Source organism: Ornithodoros turicata, chromosome 1 (assembly GCF_037126465.1).
Source record: "Ornithodoros turicata isolate Travis chromosome 1, ASM3712646v1, whole genome shotgun sequence".
Classification (NCBI taxonomy): domain Eukaryota; kingdom Metazoa; phylum Arthropoda; class Arachnida; order Ixodida; family Argasidae; genus Ornithodoros; species Ornithodoros turicata.
In genome coordinates, this window is record NC_088201.1 from 168,080,480 (window position 1) to 168,102,908 (window position 22,429).

Genomic DNA, 22,429 nt, shown 5'->3' on the forward strand with positions numbered 1-22,429 from the left:
ACGCGCGCGCGCAAAGAACGGAGAATGAAAGCGAAACTGAAAAGCCACCCGTCGCCGCTAGGAGCGCGCGCAGCAGAGAGCCGAAACCGAAAACACCCGCGGCCGGCGCAGGGGGCGCTAGGAGCGCGCGCGCGCGCATGCGCGGACGGGTGGAGCAGAGGGCGCGCGCGCGTCGCCTCACTCAGTTTCTCTCGGACCGTCGCGGAAGACGGACGTGCGCTCCGCGCGCTCGCTCATTTTCTGGCTGCCTCTCGTAGAGAGCAGACGTGTGTGTTCTCCGCGCTCGCTCAGTTTCTGCCTGGAAGTTGCCGCGGGGGAAAAGGTGAGTGATTTGACGCGCTCCTTTTCTCGTATGTTTGCCGTGTTTAGCGGTGACCGCGCTCGTGCTAAGCCTTTTCTCGCATGTTTAGACTTGTTTTGCGGTGTCCAAGCCTGTTGACGCATGTTTAGCGATGTGTGGTTCCCGCCTTGTGTTAGCTGCGTAGTGTTGAGGTTAGGCCTAAGCGATCGCCCCCGTACGCCTCTTTCCTCGTATGTTTGCCGTGTTTAGCGGTGACCGCGCTCGTGTTAAGCCTTTTCTCGCATGTTTAGCGATGTGTGGTTCCCGCCTTGTGTTAGCTGCGTAGTGTTGTGGTTAGGCCTAAGCGATCGTCCCCGTAAGCCTTTTTCCCCGATGTGTACTGTTTTCTGTTTAGCAGTAGCGGTTAGACCTTTTCTCTCGCATGCCTAGACTTGCTTAGCAGTGCTGTCATTTTTACCTGCCGCTAGTATCTTGTTCTGTCTTTCTCGTCTAGAGCTATGATGGTGGCGGCATCTGGTGTGATGCCTTGCAACTACGTGGCCACCTGTCGTCGATCTCTGCAACTGCTGGGTGCAAACTACCAACATGGCGGGCGCTGGTCACTCGGGTGTTGCGGAGCGGCTTCTTCGCCGCGGCATCGTTGATTTTCGAATAAATTGTTTCTCTCCACTCTATCTCTATCTTTTCATTTTATTTTCTACCTATTTTTTTTATCAGCTCAACTAGCCCACAACTCACACAGTGGTCTGGACACGTCCTAGATGCGCCCCAATTAGTGTAATGACTCCCTGGTGGGTCCTAATTACTGTGGGGGGTCCCAATTAGCTCTAATTGCTCATTAATGGCGTCCAGGCCACTGTGTGAGTTGTGGGCCAGTTGAGCTGATACACTACTACTGAAAAACAGTTAAAACTTGGCCTGGTTGGTGACCACGGGAAGAAATTTGCAGATTGCCATATTCGTATAGTTTACTCTGTACCACTAAAGTGTGATAAGGTATATATCGGGCAATCATCACGGTGCATAAACAGAGCGAGTGTTTTGGCTGCTTGATACAGCACTGGGAGTTTTTAATTGTTTTTAAATGAAAGGTTCATGAACACTCGTTTAAAGGGACATTCAACTAATACCTCTTATAGATAGGGTGCGTTGAGGGACCACTCATTGACATGAGTGAGGTGTCAGGCAGAATTCCAAAAAACAAAAAATTTGTTCAGGTGTAAAAAACAAGGTAGCCTTCTCTTTCGAGAGGCGCATGAGATAAAAAAAGCAGGTAGTGACTGCGTCAGTAACCCCTGTATTTATCTTTCCCAAAACATATCAGCATTCACGTCGACCACTTAATCATAACGGTTGTGTGTGCAAGAGATGGTGGTATAAACAGGAAGTCCTACACAAGAGGGAATAAAGGGGAGAGGAGGGTTCTTATGTATTGAAGGCCTCGTTTCACAAAATAAAAAATATTTTTTGGCAGTTCAGTGTGGTGTCATCTTTATTGTGTTCCGTTCTCGTCTTTTCCTGCACTGAGGGTTTTATCGTTTTTAACCATATTAGACGTAAAATGTGAAATAGTGATTACGTTCACAAAGCATATGCACAAATGAAGTTTGCTTTGCTGTAGATAACTGATTATAGATTTCTTAACGAAATTTTTTTGCTTCACTTTCACATGAGTCGAGGCATGCATACAATTAATGCATTTAAATACAATTAATACAATGCATACAATACATACATACAATATACAACATACAATACATACAAATGCATACAATTAATGCAATTAAATCTCTGCAGCGGTAAAGGATGAGTAAATGGTTTATATTACACGTTACTAATATCTGCAAAATTCATATTCACCCACCCATATGCTTGTTACTTCTTCCACACAAACGATTCATGCTTGATAGAAGTGAAATGTGGAACACCGTCATTGCGTACACAAAATGTGTGCACACCTAGTGCCATTACTTTTCTGGACGTAACTATTTATTGTTTTGAAGTAAAATGTGTTTATGTATGGACGTATACAACACATCTGGCCTGAACATTGTCATGTACCATGATCGTTACCTGTGTCTGAATGGCACGTCGTTCCGAGGAACTCTGAAATCACGTGCACTGTGCCTTCAGTCAAATATCTCACTTGTGCACTTCCAAAGCGTTGTTTCTATGCGAAGATCCAAAATGCACAGGTGACAAGTGGTTGCAAAGCAACATATGCGCTTTGCCTGTATGTATGCTCATCACAGTGAAGAAGATTTTCTCCAAGAAGGAGGGATAAGCTGTATTGAGACTGCTTTCCGTAAGCAGAAGTATGCTGTTCCCACAGTGGTCAACCATCATACCAATATACGCTTAATGTAGGCTACTCGTTTTGCTGCAGGAAGAGGGCAGGCTATACTCACCACTGTGCTGTGAGAAATCCTCACTGCTCTACCTTAGAAATGACTGCTTGAGCAATCACGATAGAGGAAAACAGGAAGCATCAAGCCATTGATCTATAACACTTTGGTATATGTTTTCTGTTTTTATTTTCTTGTTATGCCTTCCCTTCTGGTCCATGGTGGCTTTACATCAGGATTATGCCATCGAGGTGTGGTCCACATTTCGTGATTTTTTAGACGTCTGAATTTATCAATTAGGTTTTACCCTTCGCAGTATTGTAAGGCGGAGTCTTTAACGTTCCATCCTCCCGCTCCTTTGCAATATATCAAAAACATTTCAGAAAGAGTTTGGCTCAATATGTAGTTCCAGATGTGACTGCATATGATAGACATGTAGCACGCCAAAACCCGCAACCAGGAAACCGAAACTGTCACTCTAGCCTGTGCATGCATTACAATGCGAGCGTTACAACAATCGTTAAGAATGTCAAAGACAACATGTCCGTCCAACTCCAACAACATGGGTTAGTTATTACTAATTTTTACCCGTTTACTGCATCATTTTTCAATAAATTCGTTTGTTTAAGCAAATACGACAAAAACAAAACAGCGGCGTTTTGTGCCGCCGTAACGGGCGAACTTCGGGTTTCCGCGTCTGGCAAGTGCGCTCACAAGATGGCAGTCTCCGCTGTTTGACGCTGATTTAACGGCAGCTTGACCCACCTGCTACGTAGAAGCCCCCAAATTACCGAATTTCGGCTGTCTGTAGAAGACACGGTAGAAGATCCATTTCTAAGAGTGATAAAACAGCTATGTACAAGTATCCGGCGATAGAGATTCATAACAGAAAGAAGACGGTTGCGAGCGTCGAAATTTTAATGAGACGAGACTTACGTGCACTACTTCTGCACTCAGTTCTGCACAAAAGTCTTCTCATTAAAATTTAGATGCTCTCAGTCGTCTTCTTTCGGTTATACTGGTGAGTAACAGCTTCATATTATTCTATTTGAAACTAACATTACGATGACAATGCTGTAATCGCGATTCTGTAGAAGTGGTCCTTGTATTACATAAGTTAACCTCAAACTGGCCCACTACAATTACGAGCAGCTCATTATTTGATGCAATTGCAAACTTTTACGGAACATACCGATGCAGGATTCAAGCGCTCATGCGCGCAAATAAAGAGAAACCTCTGATGAAATACCATAATAAATTCTGTAGAAAAAAGATAAACGAATTGCAGGACTCCAGCAGGTGAGGAAACAACGCAATAAGCACTTGAAAGGTAGGCAAGTAAGCACCTTGGGATGGTGACAGAAAATTCAAACGCTCACAACACTTGAGTTTTGTAGAGTGTCGGTGAGAAGGATGTAGATTTTTAAAGGGGAACCAATTCAGGCGGAGGTCATACAGCTCTACTAAAAACAGGGACCCAATTTACACCATCCAGCTTATCAGATAACTCGAAGCCATTCAGGTCATCTGACTGCAGCAAGCGTTCACACTGTTCACAGGGGTTATGCAACTCCGCAAAGGATGGGGGTCACTCTACTTTTTTTTATATGTCTCAGGAAAAGAAGTTATCTGTGACCCCCTTTTTCATTTTGAGTAAATAACACTTAAACAGTAAATAACACAGCCTGATTACCGGCATGTTGGTAAATACTTGAGCGTAAAATGATTTTATTCTCAAGTGTGTGAAAGGCCTGCATTCTGAAAGCAGAGCTTCACCGCATAGCACGCTCCTATAGCCAACCATAATCCCGAATGGCAACGTTCTCTTCCTTGATTTCATGAAAACGGGGGCGTCCGCCATTTTTGGGGCAATGCCAAAACTGGCGCACGCCCTCCGTTTTCATGAAATCAAGGAAGAGAACGATGTCACTCGGGAGGAGAGTTGGCTTGGGGTGGGCTATGCGGTGAAGCTTGTAGAGCACGATGGTCTTCCTCTGACTGATGGTATGCCACGGAGAGGCACAGTCCCGACTGATGGTATGCCACGGAGAGGCACAGTCCCGACTGATGGTATGCCACGGAGAGGCACAGTCCCGACTGATGGTATGCCACGGAGAGGCGATGACGATGGCCTATCTCCATAGCCGCGCAGGTGGAACTGAAGCGGGTGCTCCAAGCGCGTGTCTATCCTCGTCGTTGTCCACCGGCCGCCACATCACTCCCTCCCCCCTCAGACGCGGAGCGGCGATAAAGCAGAACCACGACTTCACTAGAGGAGGGCAACGAGGGCGACCGTGATGACGTGCACGGTTGAGTGGGTGCATGGTACGGCACACGTTGGCGACATGTCACATCCTCGTTGTGCAGGATAGGAGCGGAAGAAGACTGTTGGCACGTGGCGTGATATAAGAGATCTGCAGCGAAGTTGTGGAGGGCGCTGTGGAATTCGATGCCTGGGGTGCCGAAGCTCTGAGGGTCCCAGGCTAGGTGAGTGAGGAGAGGTTGTGAGAGCCGTGGTGAGACGCCGGCTGAAATGTGCCGAGGCGTGGGCTGCCGCGCCCGGCAGGTGAGTGTGTCGCGGCCGGCAGCAGGGCGAAATGTTGCAGGGCAGATCTGGTACGTGAATGTGACGCTCGGAATGCAGTGCACTCGCCTGTGTGTCGATGGCTGTCCGTAGCAATATGGCCATTAACCTGCCAAGTGCAGGCTAGCCCTAGCACCATCGTCTGCTATCTTGAGCAGGTGTGCGGATGTTACTGCCCGATGATAGTGGCCGTTGTGAAATTTGGGATGGTAGAACGCGTGTTGACTGATGGTAACGCGTGATGTGTCTAAGTGTTACATAATCTGGGCCACATTCTTTCCCATTAATTGCACTACTAACTCTGGACTACACCTACAGTGTAAGAAAAGTGCTTGACCCATGATGAAGTCGAGCTCACGACGCATTGCCCTAACGGCCCTCTTCAGCCAAGCTGTATTACCTCGGGCGTGGGGTAGAGTATCGGCTGTTGTGATGAAACAGCCTTCCAGGTCAACCAGTCCACACAGACGATTTGCAAGGGGGCGTCACTAGACTGAGCTCTAGGTCATGCCGCCTTGCAAGTAATAAGGACGCCTTATTCATAAGTGCGCGCCATCTATGTGCGGAGACGGAGACTGCATTTACGCGCCATATTTGAGTATAGCTGCCGGCGGTTTCGGTTTACGCCACATCGCCTATCGCCAAAAACGCGGCATCCGGGGAGGTTGACCGGCAACTCCCCATTAGTGCTCGTGCCACTGTGCACCCAAAAGGGCGAAACTGGCCCGAATACCGATAAGGTAAATCCTGAGTTCGCTATTGTTGCCTCGAAGATAATTAAAAGGCACGTGAGACGTTCACGGTCAGAACATCCTTAGATTGAGGTTGTTTGGCGCGTCACAGGACGGCAGCTTCTTTCAGAAGTAGGTCTATACTAAACGGGAGCTGCAGAGGAGTTCATTCAAGTGCAGGAGTGTTGAATTTCCAGTGGAAGCATGCTGCCAGACCAGCATTTAGAAGATTATTTGGAAAATGAGCTTTGTGCACTAGCTGTCTCTCTTAGTGGTGCATCTCTGTTTGGGACATTGTTACTGTAATTGCTTTTAAAAAGGAGCTGACCAAGCGTATAACCAAGTACGACACAGCAGAATTCAGAGCAAAACCAATGTGCTCCTTCTGGTGTGCCGTTGCCTTTTCATCATAAAGAAAAGGTATCACATGCGAGGCAATCGTCAAATCATCACAGAAAGTCTGGTTTTCTGTGTCTCCAAGGAAGGGGCTCTTCCTCTTTCTTTGTGTGAACAGTCAGCCCCACATAACTTTCGTCTCAAAAAGTATGTATCCGTTCACCTTTTGTTGGGGGGGGGATATATTTATTAGACGAAAATGAAAGAAAGAAAAAGAAAAAAAGGGAGGAAAGGTCAGCCAAACGGGACGTCGGCTTGCTGTTCCAGAAATAAATAAATAAATAAAAAGAAAAGGAATTAGAAGATAAAGGATACACTAACAAATGATGGAAGAAGGATGAGGTAGATTAAAGACAAAGATAAAAGATCACTAACAAACGGTGAAAGAATGATGAGATGGATCACAGAAGATGACTTTAAAAGGAAAGCGTTGAGGGTGAGAGTGGGGCACAGGAGAATGAGATTGCACGACTGAGTTCACAGGCTGCCTTTTGTTGGGTTTCTGGTACCAAACAGCTGCATGTGCGAGTATGAAAGTACATCCGATATTTTACTGAAAGTACACGAAATTGTGTCTAGTCACAGGTGCTCAAATGCTTTCTTATTCAATTACTGAACAGGACCAGCAACTAAGCAGAGAGTTCTGTAGTAAGATCATGCATCGCCACTCCATGCTGCACAAACACCCATATAGGGACCTGCTACGTAACTGCGTAACACGCCGCATGAAAACACTGCTGTAACTTCGGGCGAGTAGTTCAGTACTCACATGTACAAAAGCTACAGAGCGCAAATGTGCGCAATTCGACGTGAGACTCAGTCACGAAGTTGCAGCTACGCCGAGCGTGCTTATCCGATGCTGTTTACCCGCTGTAGAGGACGATAACGAAGTTGTCCGAAAGAAACGTTAGTATAACGTTAGGTTCGTGAGCTCGGCTGTGCATGCTTCCAGCTCGCTTGCCAACCTAAAAAGCTTGAATCGCAACTCTCCCGACTCTCCAGCTGGTCCCGTTACAGGAAATCGCATATAGCACGACCGCCCGAATACTCAAACATGGCGGTGCCGCCAGCTGCCGCCTCGAGATGGCAGCACTTATGAATAAGGCGTATTGTGCCAGCGCGGTGTAATGACTCGTTCAATTGACCAGCGATCCAGAAGTTATCCAGCAAGTTATTAGAAAGCCGCCGCTATCTCTTTTTTTCGAGTTGAGTTTGATTATAGAAAACAAAATTGGACGTAACTATTTTGACATACAGACACATAACTTATGATATATTTATTTCACTTTGCCGCTAACGCAGGAAATGTGTTCGTGCACGTCATTGTGCGCAACAATTTCGTCAGTATCACCAGCTGATACCACAGACGTCGCCATCTTTGAAATAGGAGTCAGGCACATCGCAGACGCGTCTTGAAAGTTCTCTTATCTCTCTGTATTTTCGACACTGGTCGCGGAAACACATCTGAAAAAAAAAAGAAAAAAAAAGAAACAGGAATCATATCAGGAAGAATGTATTGGGGGCGTTGTTCACTATGCAAGGAAATTGGGATGTGATCACTTCTGAATTAGAAATGTATGAATCTTATGGAAATGACCTTTCTTTTTTTTTTCTTTTTTGGTACCGCGTTAGCACCGCGGAGTAACTGTGGATATCAGCGGCGTACAGACGTGGACAGATGGAGAGAGGACAGCAGGAAGAAGTGGGGGACAGGGGGGTTAGTATGCGTCCTGGGCCGACTTCAGGGGAAACTGTGCTGACATTCGTCGACAATATCGGATTTCAAGAATTTTCGGCAAGTAGTTCGGCAACATACGAACATAATCTGCTCAGTGACGCGACATGTCTTTCTTCCTACTGGTAGGGAGACTGCTATGTAAACGTCACAAAGCTGTTGCTGTAAGGCCTATTCACACTACAGGAGGAGGTGGTTTTCGCGATAGTGATGCAGCCACCGTTCCATTAACGTACAGGATGAACAGGTCGCTATTAGCTGGCGTGCCCCCGTAAATGTATATAGAACATCCATCATATGTGCATAGCCACAGTGATGCACCTTACTTATCATGTGTATCACCTTACTTGAGGGTATAGTATCATGTGTATTTTCTCATCGCGATAAGTAGTCCTCACAATGAATTGTAAAACAGTGTTGACAGACGTTCAATAAATTTCCTCAGAGAAGGAACCTTTGTCGCCCCACTGGAAATAGTGTTCAACAGCCTCCTTAAGCTATCACCCAGAAATCACACAGTCCACGGAGGTGCTTCTTCAAATAAGTAACAGAAATAAGTCAGAAACTGGGCAGAAGCAGATCTCACGCCGAAACGGAAATAAGACACTGGGGCATTGTCCGGAGAATATGCTGAGTGGTTGGCCGACTTCGAACCTGCATTCCCGTTCAGCGACTTGTGCAGCATGGGTCGTGTACGCTGGGGCATTGTCATGAAGCAGCAAACTTTGTTGTTGTACAATTTTCCCTGGTGCTTTTCGTTAATCCTCATGCTACCCGCCGAAGCAGCTCTCTCGTCTCGGACACGGACGCGTATTGCGGTGCTGAGAGGCGATCGGTGGTCCGTACTTCGAAGCCTTGTGACTCTTCTGGCTACCCGCCAACGGACCGTCGACATACAACCCCCCGCCATGCTGAACAGAGTTGACCCAGCGCTCGCTTTCCGCATTCCAGCACACATCTCTCGTCAAGACGCCGCATTTGTTCATCGAATGCGCCTCGACGTGGCCTTCACAGCACAGTGGCGCTACCGCTTGAGACATGTTACCTCTCCCCACTGCAGTCACTGCGGTGCTTATGAAGATCTCGAGCACATTCTTCTCCATTGCCCACACTACCACCCTTCCCGCTCCGTACTCTCCGCCTCCCTCAACGAGCTCGACTCCCGCCCCCTCTCTCTCACAAAATTGCTTGGCCCCTGGCCGCATCCAGCTCACGAACGCTCTGTCCTCGAGGCTCTCTTCTCCCTTTTTGGACGCCACAGGACTTCGACCCTCATTGTAATGAGACCCATTCCTTCATTCCCCGCTTCAACTCCAGCAATGGGGTAGAGTATCGCCCCCGGCGATGAAACTCCCCAGTCATCATCCTGAAGTAAAGTTGTTGTTGTTTGTTGTTCCTCATGCTACCGAAACAGCAAACAAGAACTCAATACGTCCCTTTTATCGTATGGGTGGTAGGTTATCAATAAGCGAAACACCATTGTCGTCAAAAATACCCCCCAAAATAATGTGAAAGTCGCCATGATCTTTCCCGAAGACGCTCTCTTCAGTTTTACGGACGGAGGAAGAACTATTGTGTTTCTAGGCCACACCCTCTTGCTTGCTCTGGGGGTGACACTGGTTAGATCCGGGTTACATTCCCAGCCGGTAACGCTCGTAAAAAGCAACCCTTATCAGCGTTCATCATGGTTCATATTTTATGACAACATTCCACTCGATCTCAGGTGTAAGCAACGTGGGCAGCTTGGACAAACGCAAATTTTCCCACCAAGACCTTTTGTGCGAGCCCAGTACTGAGCCCAGTTCCGTGGCAACCTGAAGAACCGTCAAACACCTATTGGTCTTAATAGTGTCTTCTGCTTTGCGGCACATTTAGTCAGCGGTGATGTAAACTGGGCGACTCGACCGGCCCCTGGATCGCCTTCAAGAGACTCCCTTAGAGGGGTGGGGACACTTCGATAGACGTGATTCATTGCATTGACGGTAAAAGTACTAAAAAGACGAACACAGACCAGCGGGAACTCCCGTTCCCTCTTCGATATTATAATACTCTCTGTACTAACTTGGTAACGGTGACGACACATGTGTTAGTAGAGATAGTATTATACTATCGGAGAGGGGAGGGAATTCCAGCTGCAGTGGTAAAGATATGTTTGATAGTCCATGATATTGTTGAAAATGAGTGTTCTATGTTGTGTCGCCTGTGTTCGTCTTTTCAGCGGTTTTATCGCCAAGGACCAACAAGCCCAAATAGATGTTTTAGTGGTTCATTACGTCCTGCACGCATTGTACTACACTTTAGACTACTGAGAAAAACTAATTATTCCTTTGCGCACCGTACTTGGTAGGATACAATCACGCGGACACATGCTTGAGTAAAGCTCAGACTTCGGAGCTGCGTCCGCTCCTATTGGTTTCCGTCAGCACGTGGCCTCTTTCGCGCTGCCTCACTGTCAGCAACGCGTGCTGTGACGTTAGAGACGAGTGAGTTTCGGTATTGGCGGTGCCAATTTTCTACCCTTATATTATCCTCCTCGCAGTTGAACCAGCCGCCGGCTCTAAAGCGAAACGCACCGCCTCCAAAATATTGTCGCCACCTACGCGCGTACGCGGAAGATCTCTGATTGGCTGCGCAATATATGTATAAATAGTTGGATGCTCATTGGTCTAAAAAACTGGCGTCAGTTTCCTTCGCGCTGATTCGGCGAGAGTCATTTGACAGAGGAGCGAGCATCCGAACGCGCGAACCGCTCAACCCTGCAATGGTGAAGACCAAGCCAAACCAAATGGTGAAGACCAAAGAGCCACCTCCACCCCCAATACCCGAGCGGACTGGAAAAGCCTTCCCACCCTTACCAGCGGCCAAGGACACTACAAGAAGGCCCAACTCGAGAAACCAAAGAAGGCGGCACACGTCACCGCCGAACACTGCGCAAGCGTCTGGGATGGAAGGGCACACAAACCGGCGCCTCCACCTCGTCCTGCACCAACCCAGGTGCCACCACCAGTCGTCCCTGAGGGAATACAGCTTGTCCTGACGATCATCCCTCTGTTGCTCACCACGCTACGAGACCGCATTGCGGCTATCCGCAATGCAAAGGATATCCCAGAAGTGAAACAAGTTATGGCCCTCGAGCCACAACTCGCGAGTCTGATGAGTGGACAGTATGGACACTATGCTATGGACACTAGACACCAAAAGTACAAGAACACCACAGTGTTCAAGTGGAATTGCAGATGGATACACAGCAAAATCCCGGACTTTTCGGAATTTATTGGCCGCCACAACTTCCCAGTGATGTGCATCTCTGAAGGACGTTTTCCTACATCATTCTCCTTGCCTGATTACATGATCTATGAATCGAACAGACCAAGTGGCCCAAGCCGGGCAGCCCTGCTGATTAACTGTGAAGTGCCTCATATTGTTCTATCCATAAACAGCACTGCAGCTAGTGAACTATGTGCGGCGCGCGTGGATTATGGAAGAAGACATCACCGTCATTAGCATCTATATCGAGCCGACAACAAGCATTGACATCCAAGACCTAAGCAGAGCAGTTCAAAAGCTACCAGCACCATACATCATCTGTGGAAACTACAATGCCCACAACATCATCTGGGGATCCGCATCTACGAACAAACGAGGCGAGGACATTGAATGGTTGTTAGATGAACTTGACCTCTTTGTAGCAAATGATGGAAAAGCAACGTTCAACAGAGGAGACTCAGTGATCGACCTGGCAATCGTGTCTCGCTCACTCGTGACAGTGGTGAAGTGCATGACAGACGATGACACTCTTGGCAGTGACCACTACCCTGTGCTTACTTCTCTGCAACAAAAGACCGCTACCCTCCGAAAGCATACCGTGCGGAAGACCAACCGGGGTAGATTCACCAAGGCCGCCGAAGAAATTGACTGGACTACCAACGACATCTCCAAGCTAACCCAAGACATCATGGACAAACTCACACAAGCCACAGAGACGTTCAAAGTGCCATTCAAAGTACCCTACGTAAATGGAGAGTACGAGCGCCTGCGAGCAATTAGAAGGAGAGCAGAAAAGAGAGCGAAAAGAACGAAATCACCAACGGACATTCGTGAAGCAAGAAAAGTTCAATCAAGAATCAGGCGTCTGTTTCAGAAACTACAGATGAAAGAATGGCGACAACTATCATAGTTGTCGCCATTCTTTCATGTGTGTTTCAACTATGTGAAAGTTTCCAGACACAATCATCTCTAGGAAAACTGTACGACCACATCTGACGGCAGACGACACCTCCCAGCCAAAACGACCCGTTCACAGCCCTATCAGTTGCACTAGGCCGACCCTTAAAGCAACTAGCAGATGAATATTGTGGCAAACTGACAGAAGACAAGTGCCCCACGACGATGGAAATCTCCCAACATGCGGAGCATTCTATCAGCACAACAGCCCTCTCGAAGACGACTTCACAATGGACGAGTTGACTGCAGCCCTTCACACCTGCCCAGCACATTCTGCACCAGGATCAGATGGGGTCACCTACCAAGTCCTCAGGAACCTCGGGAAAAAGTCACTCAACCATCTCCTGAATTTATACAACCAGATATGGCAATCTGGTATAGTACCAAAGAATTGGAAGCTATCCAAAGAAAAGCCCCTACTGAAACCAGGAAAACAACCAACTTCACTGGAATCCTTCCGTCCTATAGCTCTCAGCAGCTGCCTTGGAAAGCTCCTGGAAAAAATTGTCACACGACGTCTTGAATGGTATCTCGAGAGCCATGACCTTCTCGCAGAATGCATGGCGGGCTTTCGCAGACACAGGAGTACCATGGATTCCATCGTCGACCTCACAAGCACAGTTGAACAAGACAAGCTACTAGGAATGATAACAGCTGCAATCTTCCTGGACATTCAAAAAGCATTTGACAACGTCTCTCACGAAGCCATCCTCAGTGCCCTCATTGAAATCGGAATCCGTGGACGCCTCCTACGCTTCATCAAGAGCTACTTAAAGAACAGAGACATCTATATGGACACACCCGATGGACCCAGTGCCACACATCGAGTGACAAAGGGCGTCCCTCAAGGAGGGATTCTGAGCCCCATCCTCTTCAGTATAGTGATGCTTGGATTGCCAGAACTCCTTCCTCGGGAAGTCGGCATCTCTATGTTTGCGGACGATATCTGCATATGGAGTGCACACATAAACAGACCCTTAATAACCCGACGTCTGCAAGCCGCCCTCGACACGACTGTGAACTACCTGCAAAACAAGGGGATGAACGTGTCTGCTGAAAAAACTGTGTTCCTGCCCTTCACAAAGAGACCATTCACGGACTACCCAATCGTCGTCGACAACAAAGCAGTACCCACAGTAACCAACCACAAGTTCCTTGGGGTTATACTGGACAATCAACTTACCTGGTGCCAACAAATCGACGCTGTGAAACGTAAAGCAAGCGCCCTACTCAACGCCATGCGCTCAGCTGCTGGTCTTACATGGGGACCGCAGAAACAGGTTCTCCACACATTGTATAATACCTTGGTCCTACCACAAACAACGTACAGCCTCCCCCTCTTCCACGACGTCAGCAGAACCAATTGGCACAAGCTTGAGTGCATTCACGCATTGGGACTCAAGCTTGTACTTGGAGTACCACGTAGCACACCACAGACAGGAACCTTGGAAGAAGCCAGCCAACCAACCCTCAAAGCCATACAACTCAAGGAAACCGCAAAGTTGCACCTCCGCCACCTGACCAGACACAAGAGCCACCCGCTTGCACAAATAGACGTGAAGCGGCCCTGGTCCTCGTTTGGAGAAGCCATCGGAGCCCTCAAAGAAAACATGCCAACTGGATACACAAAACCAGTACGCCACAGCACGCCACCATGGAGGAAAAACCGGCCACTTACCAATACCACCATCCCAGGATTAACCAAGAAGAGCGACACAGCCCAGCAGGTGACAAAGCAGGCTGCACTGGAAGTAATAGACAGACTGAAGAAGGTATACTCACCCATCTATACTGACGGTTCAGTGACCTGCGAGGGATCCACATCAGCAGTGTATGACCCCGAAACACAGTCCGCCTGCTCATACAAGCTCAGTCACAGGACATCATCAACCGCAGCCGAGCTACATGGAATACTCGCAGCCATGAACTACATAGAGAATCAATCTCCAAAAGCATGGGTGATTCTCAGCGATTCAAAACCGGCCATCCAAACGATCGAGAAAACAAAGGAATCCCCTATGGCAGACCTTAAATCGGACATACTCACAGCCTACAACAGACTGGTGCAAAAAGGACACAAATTGCTAATACAGTGGATCCCGAGCCATTGTGGAATCACAGGAAATGAAAGAGCGGACGAAACAGCCAAGCAAGCCCACGCCAAGACAACCTCAACTGGAATCCCCCTCAGCAAACCTGACATCAAGGCAACAGCCAAGAAACTGGAACAAGAAGAAATGGAGAAACAGCTATCCTGTCCAAGCTGGAGGAACCCACGATTGAAGCGCCTGGACGGAGACCTCAAGTACGCAGGTACCCAATACATGAAAAGAGCGGACGCCGCCCAAGTACACCGTCTCCGGCTGGGCACAGCATTCACCAGAGCGTACAAGCATAAAATACAAATGACAAATGATCCCCGCTGCAAGACCTGCAACACACCAGAGGACGACGTTCATGTGCTACTCCAGTGCCCGAACTACGACAAACCCAGACAGAAGCTGCAGCAACAACTGCAAAAACTAGACAACCGACCGCTGACACTCGAAAAGGTCCTGGGGGCATGGCCTTCCCACAGCCAAAGTCGACGTGCCGCGAAACACCTAGTGGACTTCCTGAAAGAATCAGGACTCACCAACCTATGACAACACCAACCTGTGACCACTCCCGAACTTAACAAGGAGCCTGCTCTCCCTTACCTTGTCAAATGGCAATTCTCTGACACTCCTCATGGCGACGAATTGTCCCAACTGTGTTTAAAAGTGTTTGTGTGTGTGCGCGCGTACATGAAATTGAGTGAATGTGAAGTGAACAGTATACCATGTTTTTTTTTCTTCTCTCCTTTCTTTTTTTTTCCTCTCTTTTTTTTCTCCTTTATTTTTATTTTTTACAAAGAGTAGCAAGCCATACCGTCTGGCTGACCACTCTAAACCCATAATAAGGAAGGAAGGAGCCAAGCGTCATCGCAAGGTTCTTCGGGACAACATCCAGGGCATCACCAAGCCTGCTATCCGCCGTCTGGCTCGCCGCGGTGGCGTGAAGCGCATCTCTGGACTCATCTACGAGGAGACCCGTGGAGTGCTCAAGGTATTCCTGGAGAACGTCATCCGCGACGCTGTGACTTACACCGAGCACGCCAAGCGCAAGACGGTGACTGCGATGGACGTCGTGTACGCCCTCAAGCGCCAGGGCCGCACCCTCTACGGCTTCGGTGGCTAAGCGACTCGCTCCGCGGATATCCAGACCAGCGTCCACGAAAACAGCAGACACAAAAAACGGCCCTCTTCAGGGCCACCCAAAAGCCTGAGCGTGAGGCTCGCCTATGCGTTAGCATGGAAAACACCCAACGAGAGAGGTTTTGCAGTGTTAGTGTTGCGTTCGCTCGCTACCTTTTGCTTCCCGGTGCCGACGCGCACAGTGCAAAATAAAGCGCCTGGCCGACTGCAGCAAAGGTACGAGCACCATTAGGGGGCCGTTTTGGGCAGCGGACGCCACGAGCAGTATCGACGTGTCAGAAATGCATGCTTTCGTTCGTTCGCTGGCTCATTCATTTACGTTCGTTAGCGTCGGCACTGTTGTGGCCGTTGCCACAAGGGACCAGAGTGCTGCACTTGAAAGAAAAGGAATAAAAATAAATAAAAAAATCCGCCTGAAAGCGTGGCAGAAAGAAGGGCTGTGCATCAGTAGATAAATGAAGGAAGGACAGGCAGACGCACACGGTGACAGATTACGCAAATTGAAACAATGACAGAGAATTAATTTAAAAAGGGCAGCGATCGTCGCGGGAGCAGCATATCGCGCGCCGCGGCCGCCGGCATTCTGGCGACCTGCAGCTGCTCCCCGATTGGTCGGCGCGGCGAGCAATCGTGCCGTGGACGTGGGAGCCCCTCAGTTGAAGTCGTCCCAGCGTCGCGGCACACCGTTTTCGTTGAGTCCCGGCTACAGCACAGGCTAGAATGGCACATACCAAGCAGACTGCTCGTAAGAGTACCGGTGGCAAGGCACCCAGGAAGCAGCTGGCCACCAAGGCTGCAAGGAAGAGCGCGCCGGCCACCGGAGGCGTCAAGAAACCTCACAGGTACAGGCCCGGCACGGTCGCCCTGCGTGAAATCCGCCGTTACCAGAAGTCCACGGAGCTGCTCATCCGCAAGCTACCCTTCCAGCGCCTGGTCCGCGAAATCGCCCAGGATTTCAAGACCGACCTGCGCTTCCAGAGCTCCGCCGTGATTGCACTGCAGGAGGCCAGCGAAGCCTACCTTGTCGGCCTGTTCGAGGACACCAACCTGTGCGCCATCCACGCCAAGCGCGTCACCATCATGCCAAACGACATCCAGCTGGCTCGTTGCATCCGCGGCGAACGTGCTTAGACGGCCCGCTTCGACACAGCAGCAACAACAACAAACAAACGGCCCTCTTCAGGGCCACCCAATTGCTTACTGCAAAGGCTTTGCACTGCGTTGAAACCCAAACGCGAGCTGTTGGATGCGCATAAGAGCAAGTAAGTTTTGCTGGGGGCACATTTCTTGGGCTTGCGTGAGCACGGGGCCTTTATTGTCGTGCGTGGCGCGCGCTCTTCGTAGTGCTCTCGTTGTCCCAAACGCCCAAGGAGTTTGCCGCCAGCGAAACGGGTTTCCCATGATGCTCATAAGCGACAGCGCTAATAAACAGAAGGAAAGGTGCCTTTTTTTTTTTACACGCGCCAAAGCGGTGTGTTTTGTTCCATCAGGTTTTTAAAAATTTAAAGCGGATCCCTTAGCTGCATAGGTGATTGAATAATTGACTAAATAAATGAATGAATAAATAAATAAATAAAACGAGTGAACGGGAAGCGCGGCATTCGACCGACCGCTCCGGAATTCCGAGAGCCGCCAGCCATGGCGCGGTTCTGTCTGTATGTTGACGCGCTTTTGCACAAAAGGGGACGGCGAGAAGACCATGTTACCGTTAACAAGACAGACGACGACTAATATTAACGATAAATAAATAAATAAAGGGGGGGAGGTAACGTTGTCACCATTCGAGCGACAGGAAAAGGCGCAAACGCGCCGTCATGCATGCAAGAAACAGGACACAAAGCAGATTCAGGGTTTTTTCTACTCGCAGTGCGCTAGCCCACCGTGACAAACATGTGGTGGTCCTGAAAAGGACCGTTTTGTGTTCTTCCTCTCGGTGTCCGGTAGGCTTAGGCCTTCTTCTCCGTCTTCTTGGGCAGGAGGACGGCCTGGATGTTGGGCAACACGCCACCCTGCGCGATGGTGACGCCCGACAGCAGCTTGTTCAACTCCTCGTCGTTGCGGATGGCCAGCTGGAGGTGACGGGGGATGATCCTCGTCTTCTTGTTGTCGCGAGCGGCGTTGCCCGTCAACTCGAGCACTTCAGCAGCGAGGTATTCGAGCACGGCGGCCAGGTAAACGGGGGCGCCTGCTCCCACACGCTCGGCGTAGTTGCCCTTGCGCAGGAGACGATGAATACGACCGACGGGAAACTGGAGCCCTGCCCTGCTGGACCGGGTCTTGCTCTTTCCCTTGGCTTTTCCACCTTTTCCACGACCTGACATGATGTTGACGCTAGAGAGGTTAACGACAGACTGGCCGAAGCCACTAAGCAATAGCGTAGCGTAGCGTAAGGAAAAGGGTGAGGTCTGCCTAGCGGGCTGCTGGCAAGTTTCATCCATTGGAAGGGGGAGGGAGGGGGGATTGGGAGAGTGAAGGTGATAGGTGGAAATTAGGGAGGGGAGGAAAAAAAGAATTTGGTCAGGACGGGAAAGGGCAAGGGTTTGGAGGAGTCAGCACGGGACTAAGTCCGCAGGTAGGGTCCTTGCTTGATATATAGTTTTAGAGGAACCAGCTGGGCGAGGCACACTCTGTGGGTAAGTGAGCAGGATGCTTTAGGTAGGGAGATGGAGACAAAGCGGTGAGGCTACAGTCTCAGGTTGAGTTGGGTTTCTTTCAGGAACTGAAGTAGATGGTGCTGAATTAGTCGTCGAGTTCGGTAAGAACCCATGGGGTAGATGAGGTTTGTAATGGTAGTGTCTGTGATGGCCTCGGCTTTTAGTCGCTGGAGAAGTGTTTCTCTAGCTGGAGCTGTTGCGCTGCACCGTTGGAGTAGATGGGAGATACTTTCTGGTACCCCACAGGTGGTGCAGAAGGGGTCGCTGGAACGGTTTTGCATGTAGAGACGCTTCCTTGTGAGGTCTGTGGAAGTTCTGAGGCGGAGAAGAAGGGAGGCGTCCTGACGGCTTAGTCCAGCTGTGGAACAGGGTGGTGGAGCTGTCCCGTCCGCCGTGGGCCTGTCAGGGTGATGCTTCCATACATGATCGCAGATGCTGCGACGTATTTGGGCGAAGGTCTGAGGAGCTTTGTAGATAGGCGTTTTATTAGTTGCCTGTTTGCAGAGATGGTCAGCGGCTTCGTTTCCGGGGATACCTTTGTGACTTGGCAGCCACTGAAGCGCGACAGTAACGCCCTTTTTATGCAGCGCTTGTATTTTCTTGCGTGCATTGCATGAGAGGGCACAGCGCTCGTAGTGAGTGGCGATGCGTTGCAAGGCCCCCATAGAATCACTAAGGATGACAGCTTTTGTGGTGGGTGCTTGGTGGATGGCATCAAGGGCTTTGCTGATGGCCAGTAGCTCTGCGTCTGTGGACGGTAGGAGCCCGGCGATTGATTCCGCCCAGTTTGTGCCTGTTGCGGGAATGTGGTAAGCTATGGCGCTCCTGCGTTGACAGGTGTCTATGGAGGCGTCTGTATACACTTCCATGTAGTCCTTGTAGTTGCTGTGGAGGCAGTCGGCTGCGAGTACCTTAGCTACGATGTCCGGTATTTTGTTCCTCTTTTTGATGCCGGTAAGTCTTGTTTGAATGTTAACTTCGTTGTATGTCCAGGGTGGTTGGGTCTTGGCAGGGGCAGGGGTGTTGTTGACCAGGTTGCTGAAAGTTAGCAGAGTTGCCGAGAAACGTGTGTCACTGCGGGTTTCGAGCCTTTGTAGAAGCGCTTTCCCGGCTGCGCTTTTGTGGAGTCGGGCAATCTGCTGGAGGAGGTGCTGGGTGGAAAGCAGCTGCAATGGTAGGGACCTTGCTTCTGCAAGTGTTGCGTCGTTGCGGGTGTTGTAAGGAAGACCGAGTGCGTGCCGAAGGCCACGGCGGTGTAGCTTTTCCAGGAGGGCCAGGTTGGTCTGACTGGGCATGGCGTAGGGTAGTCCAAACATTATTTTCGCTACGGTAGTGGCGTTATGTATTGTGACGGCTGTTCTCTGTGGGCATCCAGAAGAGCTGCTGCCTAGGCGTTTGACGAGATTGAGGGTCACAGTGCATTTCTTTTTTGTGTCCTCGATAAAAGGCACCCAGGACAAGCGGCTGTCGACGGTGATTCCAAGGAATTTGTGTCGTTTGACTTGCTCGAGCGAAGCTCCTTCCAGTGTTACGGGTGGTAGGTTGGACTATTTTCTGCCGGGTCCAAGGAGCATTAGCTTTGTTTTTTCGGCCGATAAGCTAAGTCCCTTGCTTCGGACGAAGGCGTTAGTAACGTTAACAGCCTCCTGGATTGCAATTTCGCAGTTGCGATCTTTCTGCTCCTTTCCGGCTGGCCCATATGCAGATGTCATCCGCGTAGAGAGAGCAATGGATGCTGGGGCAGTGTTCTTCAAGCGCCTTGGGGAGCGCCACTCCCCTGTGGCAGTCCGACGCTCTGTTTTCTCGGCGTACTTAGCGTGGAGCCGAGGCGCACTTTGAGGGTCCTGTCAGAGAGGAGGGCGTGGATGAAGACTGCCGCCCTACCACTTATGCCGACTGTTTCAAGGTCTTTCATGATGATGTCCACGGGCACTGTGTCAAAAGCGGCCTTGATATCGAAGAAAACAGCCGCTGTCTGTTGCTTGTTCTTGGCTGCATGGTCAACGTCTTCGATTAGTTCTAGTAAGGAGTCCTGGCAGCTAAGATGTCTTCGGAAGCCGGTCATGCAGTTTGGAAGGGGGGACTGTGTTTCTAGCAGCCAGGAGATCCGACGGTGGAGCATCCTCTCTACCAACTTTGCAATGCAGGAGGTTAGAGAGATAGGGCGGTATGATGAAAGCTGGCTGGGGGGTTTGCCACTCTTTGGGATGGGGACAATGATGCTCTCGCGCCAGGTGTGAGGCAAACATCCTTGTTCCCAGAGGTTGTTTATGTACTCTAGAAGCCTTGAGGCTGCAGTTTCAGGAAGGTTTCGAAGGCACTGATTACTAATCCCGTCTACGCCCGGGGCTGACTTTGCCTTGAGAGTGTGGATGGCGCAGGAAAGTTCCGATTTGGTGAAAGGCGGGTCGATGGCGTAGGGGGCTGTTGGTGGAATGTTTGTGACGGGTGTGTCCCTTCCTTCGCCAAAAGTATCCGCGAAAGTTTCTGCAAGTGCTTCGATGGACATATTTTTGGCAAGGGCTAGCGATGGGAAAGGGTTGGAGCCTTTGGCGAGCCCCATTAGTGACTTTGCGACACTCCAACTCTTCCTAGCTGGAGTGTTGCCTGTTAGGGAGGCAGAGAACGCTCTCCACTGCGACCGCTGGAGGGTATTTGCGTGTCGTCGCAGAGTCGCAGATATCCGCCGATAGGTGGTTAGATTTTCTGGAGAGGGATGTTTGCGTAGCGTTCTCTGGGCACGACGGCGCACTGCACACAGGTTGAGAAACTTTAGATCAGGTTTAGGTCCACCGGGGGCAGCTGTCGCGATTTTGGTGGCAGATGATAGTGCTGTGGTGATGTCACTGATGATGTTTCCGAAACCGGATGAAGACGTGAGGCAGGAGCGGAATAGGGTCCAGTTTGTCACAGGGGTCTTACGTTTAGCGGCACTGTTCTTGTAGGCTAGGGTGATGGTAATAGGGAAATGATCACTTCCCCATGTGTCCATGCCTATTTCCCAATGAGCTGGGACGTCGTGTGAGTGGAGTGTCACATCAATGGCGCTGGAGTGTGGTGCGCGACAGAAGGTGTGTTCGCCAGTGTTTGCCACCATCAGGTCACTCTCTTCTAGTGCCTTCACTATGTCCTGTCCTCGAGTATCTGTCCTGTTTGAGCCCCAAAGGCTATGATGTGCATTTAGGTCGCCGTAGTGAAGGAGCGGTCCAGGCAGGGCGGCCCTGACTTGTTGCAGGTAATCAGGCGGGAGTTGTACGCTGGTGTCGCTGGTGCATGGGCGGATGTACAGTGAGGCGACGGTCAGGACGTGGTTGCCAAGTTGAATCTTAACTGCGACCAGTTCGAGCAGCTCAGAGCATAGCTGTTTGGTCGGGAGCTGTTGTTGCGGCAGGCGCTTGGCGACGAAGATGGCTGCGCTGCCATTGGCGGCGTAAGGGGTGGTTGGCGTGACGTACGCACTGTAGCCGTTAAGCGTCATGTTGACTGGGAGATTGGCTTCCTGCAGGCACAGCACACTGTAGCTTTTCTTCGCTAGGTGCTGTTTAAGTTCGTTTAGTTTAGAGCGTAGACTGGAGCAGTTCCACTGCAGGAAAAGGTGGAGAGGGGCACTGGTGGGGCTATCGGCCATGATGGGTTGGGGGGAGCAGGTTGTTGAGGTGTGAGTGGCCTCAATGGTATGCTGGTTTACGTTGTTTGAGTGTGCTGCCATGTTTGGTTGGTTAGTATTGTGGTACAGGGTAGCGTGCCTGGCCAGGGAGTGACATAAAGGCTATTAGCGGGTGAAGAATCTTGTGATGGTGTCTTCCAGTGGGATGACAAAGGCAAGAAGGGAGCGGAGGGTAGGAGGAAGCCCTGGGCATTCCACGAGAGCGTTTATCACCTTGAAAGCAATGCTGATGAATGACACAATTATTGATTGGGTACCGTGGCCATCAACTGGCGCGTCTGGTCGAGCTTCTTTTGGTCGTGTGTTTGGTGTGCTGTTTATGAGGGGCATTGCTTTGGTTGTTGAGGAAGTGTTAGTCTCGTCTTCCTGCCTTTTAGTTGCCTTCGTCTGTTTGGATTCTTTGGACGGGAGCGTTTTGCTTTCCACAGCGTTACTGTAGGAGTATCCTTTGGGCCTGTCCTTGTTTACTTTTGGCTGAGAGCAGGAGGCTTCTTGTTCAGCTGTGGGCAAAGTTGCTACACTATTTGCGGGTGGCTGGCGGGATTGTTTGACGGTA

General features: G+C 49.9%; 1 protein-coding gene, 1 long non-coding RNA gene and 1 pseudogene across 2 annotated transcripts; 2 read left to right on the forward strand and 1 right to left on the reverse strand.

The window, feature by feature from the left end:
* The first annotated feature begins 204 nt into the window (after positions 1 to 204).
* Positions 205 to 975, forward strand: LOC135372772 (uncharacterized). The gene is made up of 2 exons (XR_010416111.1): positions 205 to 322; positions 795 to 975. It is a non-coding gene; the product is annotated as an uncharacterized LOC135372772 (long non-coding RNA).
* Positions 976 to 15,199: 14,224 nt separating this feature from the next.
* LOC135378763 (uncharacterized) overlaps positions 15,200 to 22,429 on the forward strand; it is a 28,262-nt pseudogene continuing 21,032 nt past the window's right edge.
* Positions 17,499 to 17,886, reverse strand: LOC135378760 (histone H2A-like). The gene has a single exon (XM_064611854.1). It carries the CDS (start codon positions 17,871 to 17,873, stop codon positions 17,499 to 17,501), a length of 375 nt encoding a protein of 124 aa, XP_064467924.1. The 5' UTR covers positions 17,874 to 17,886.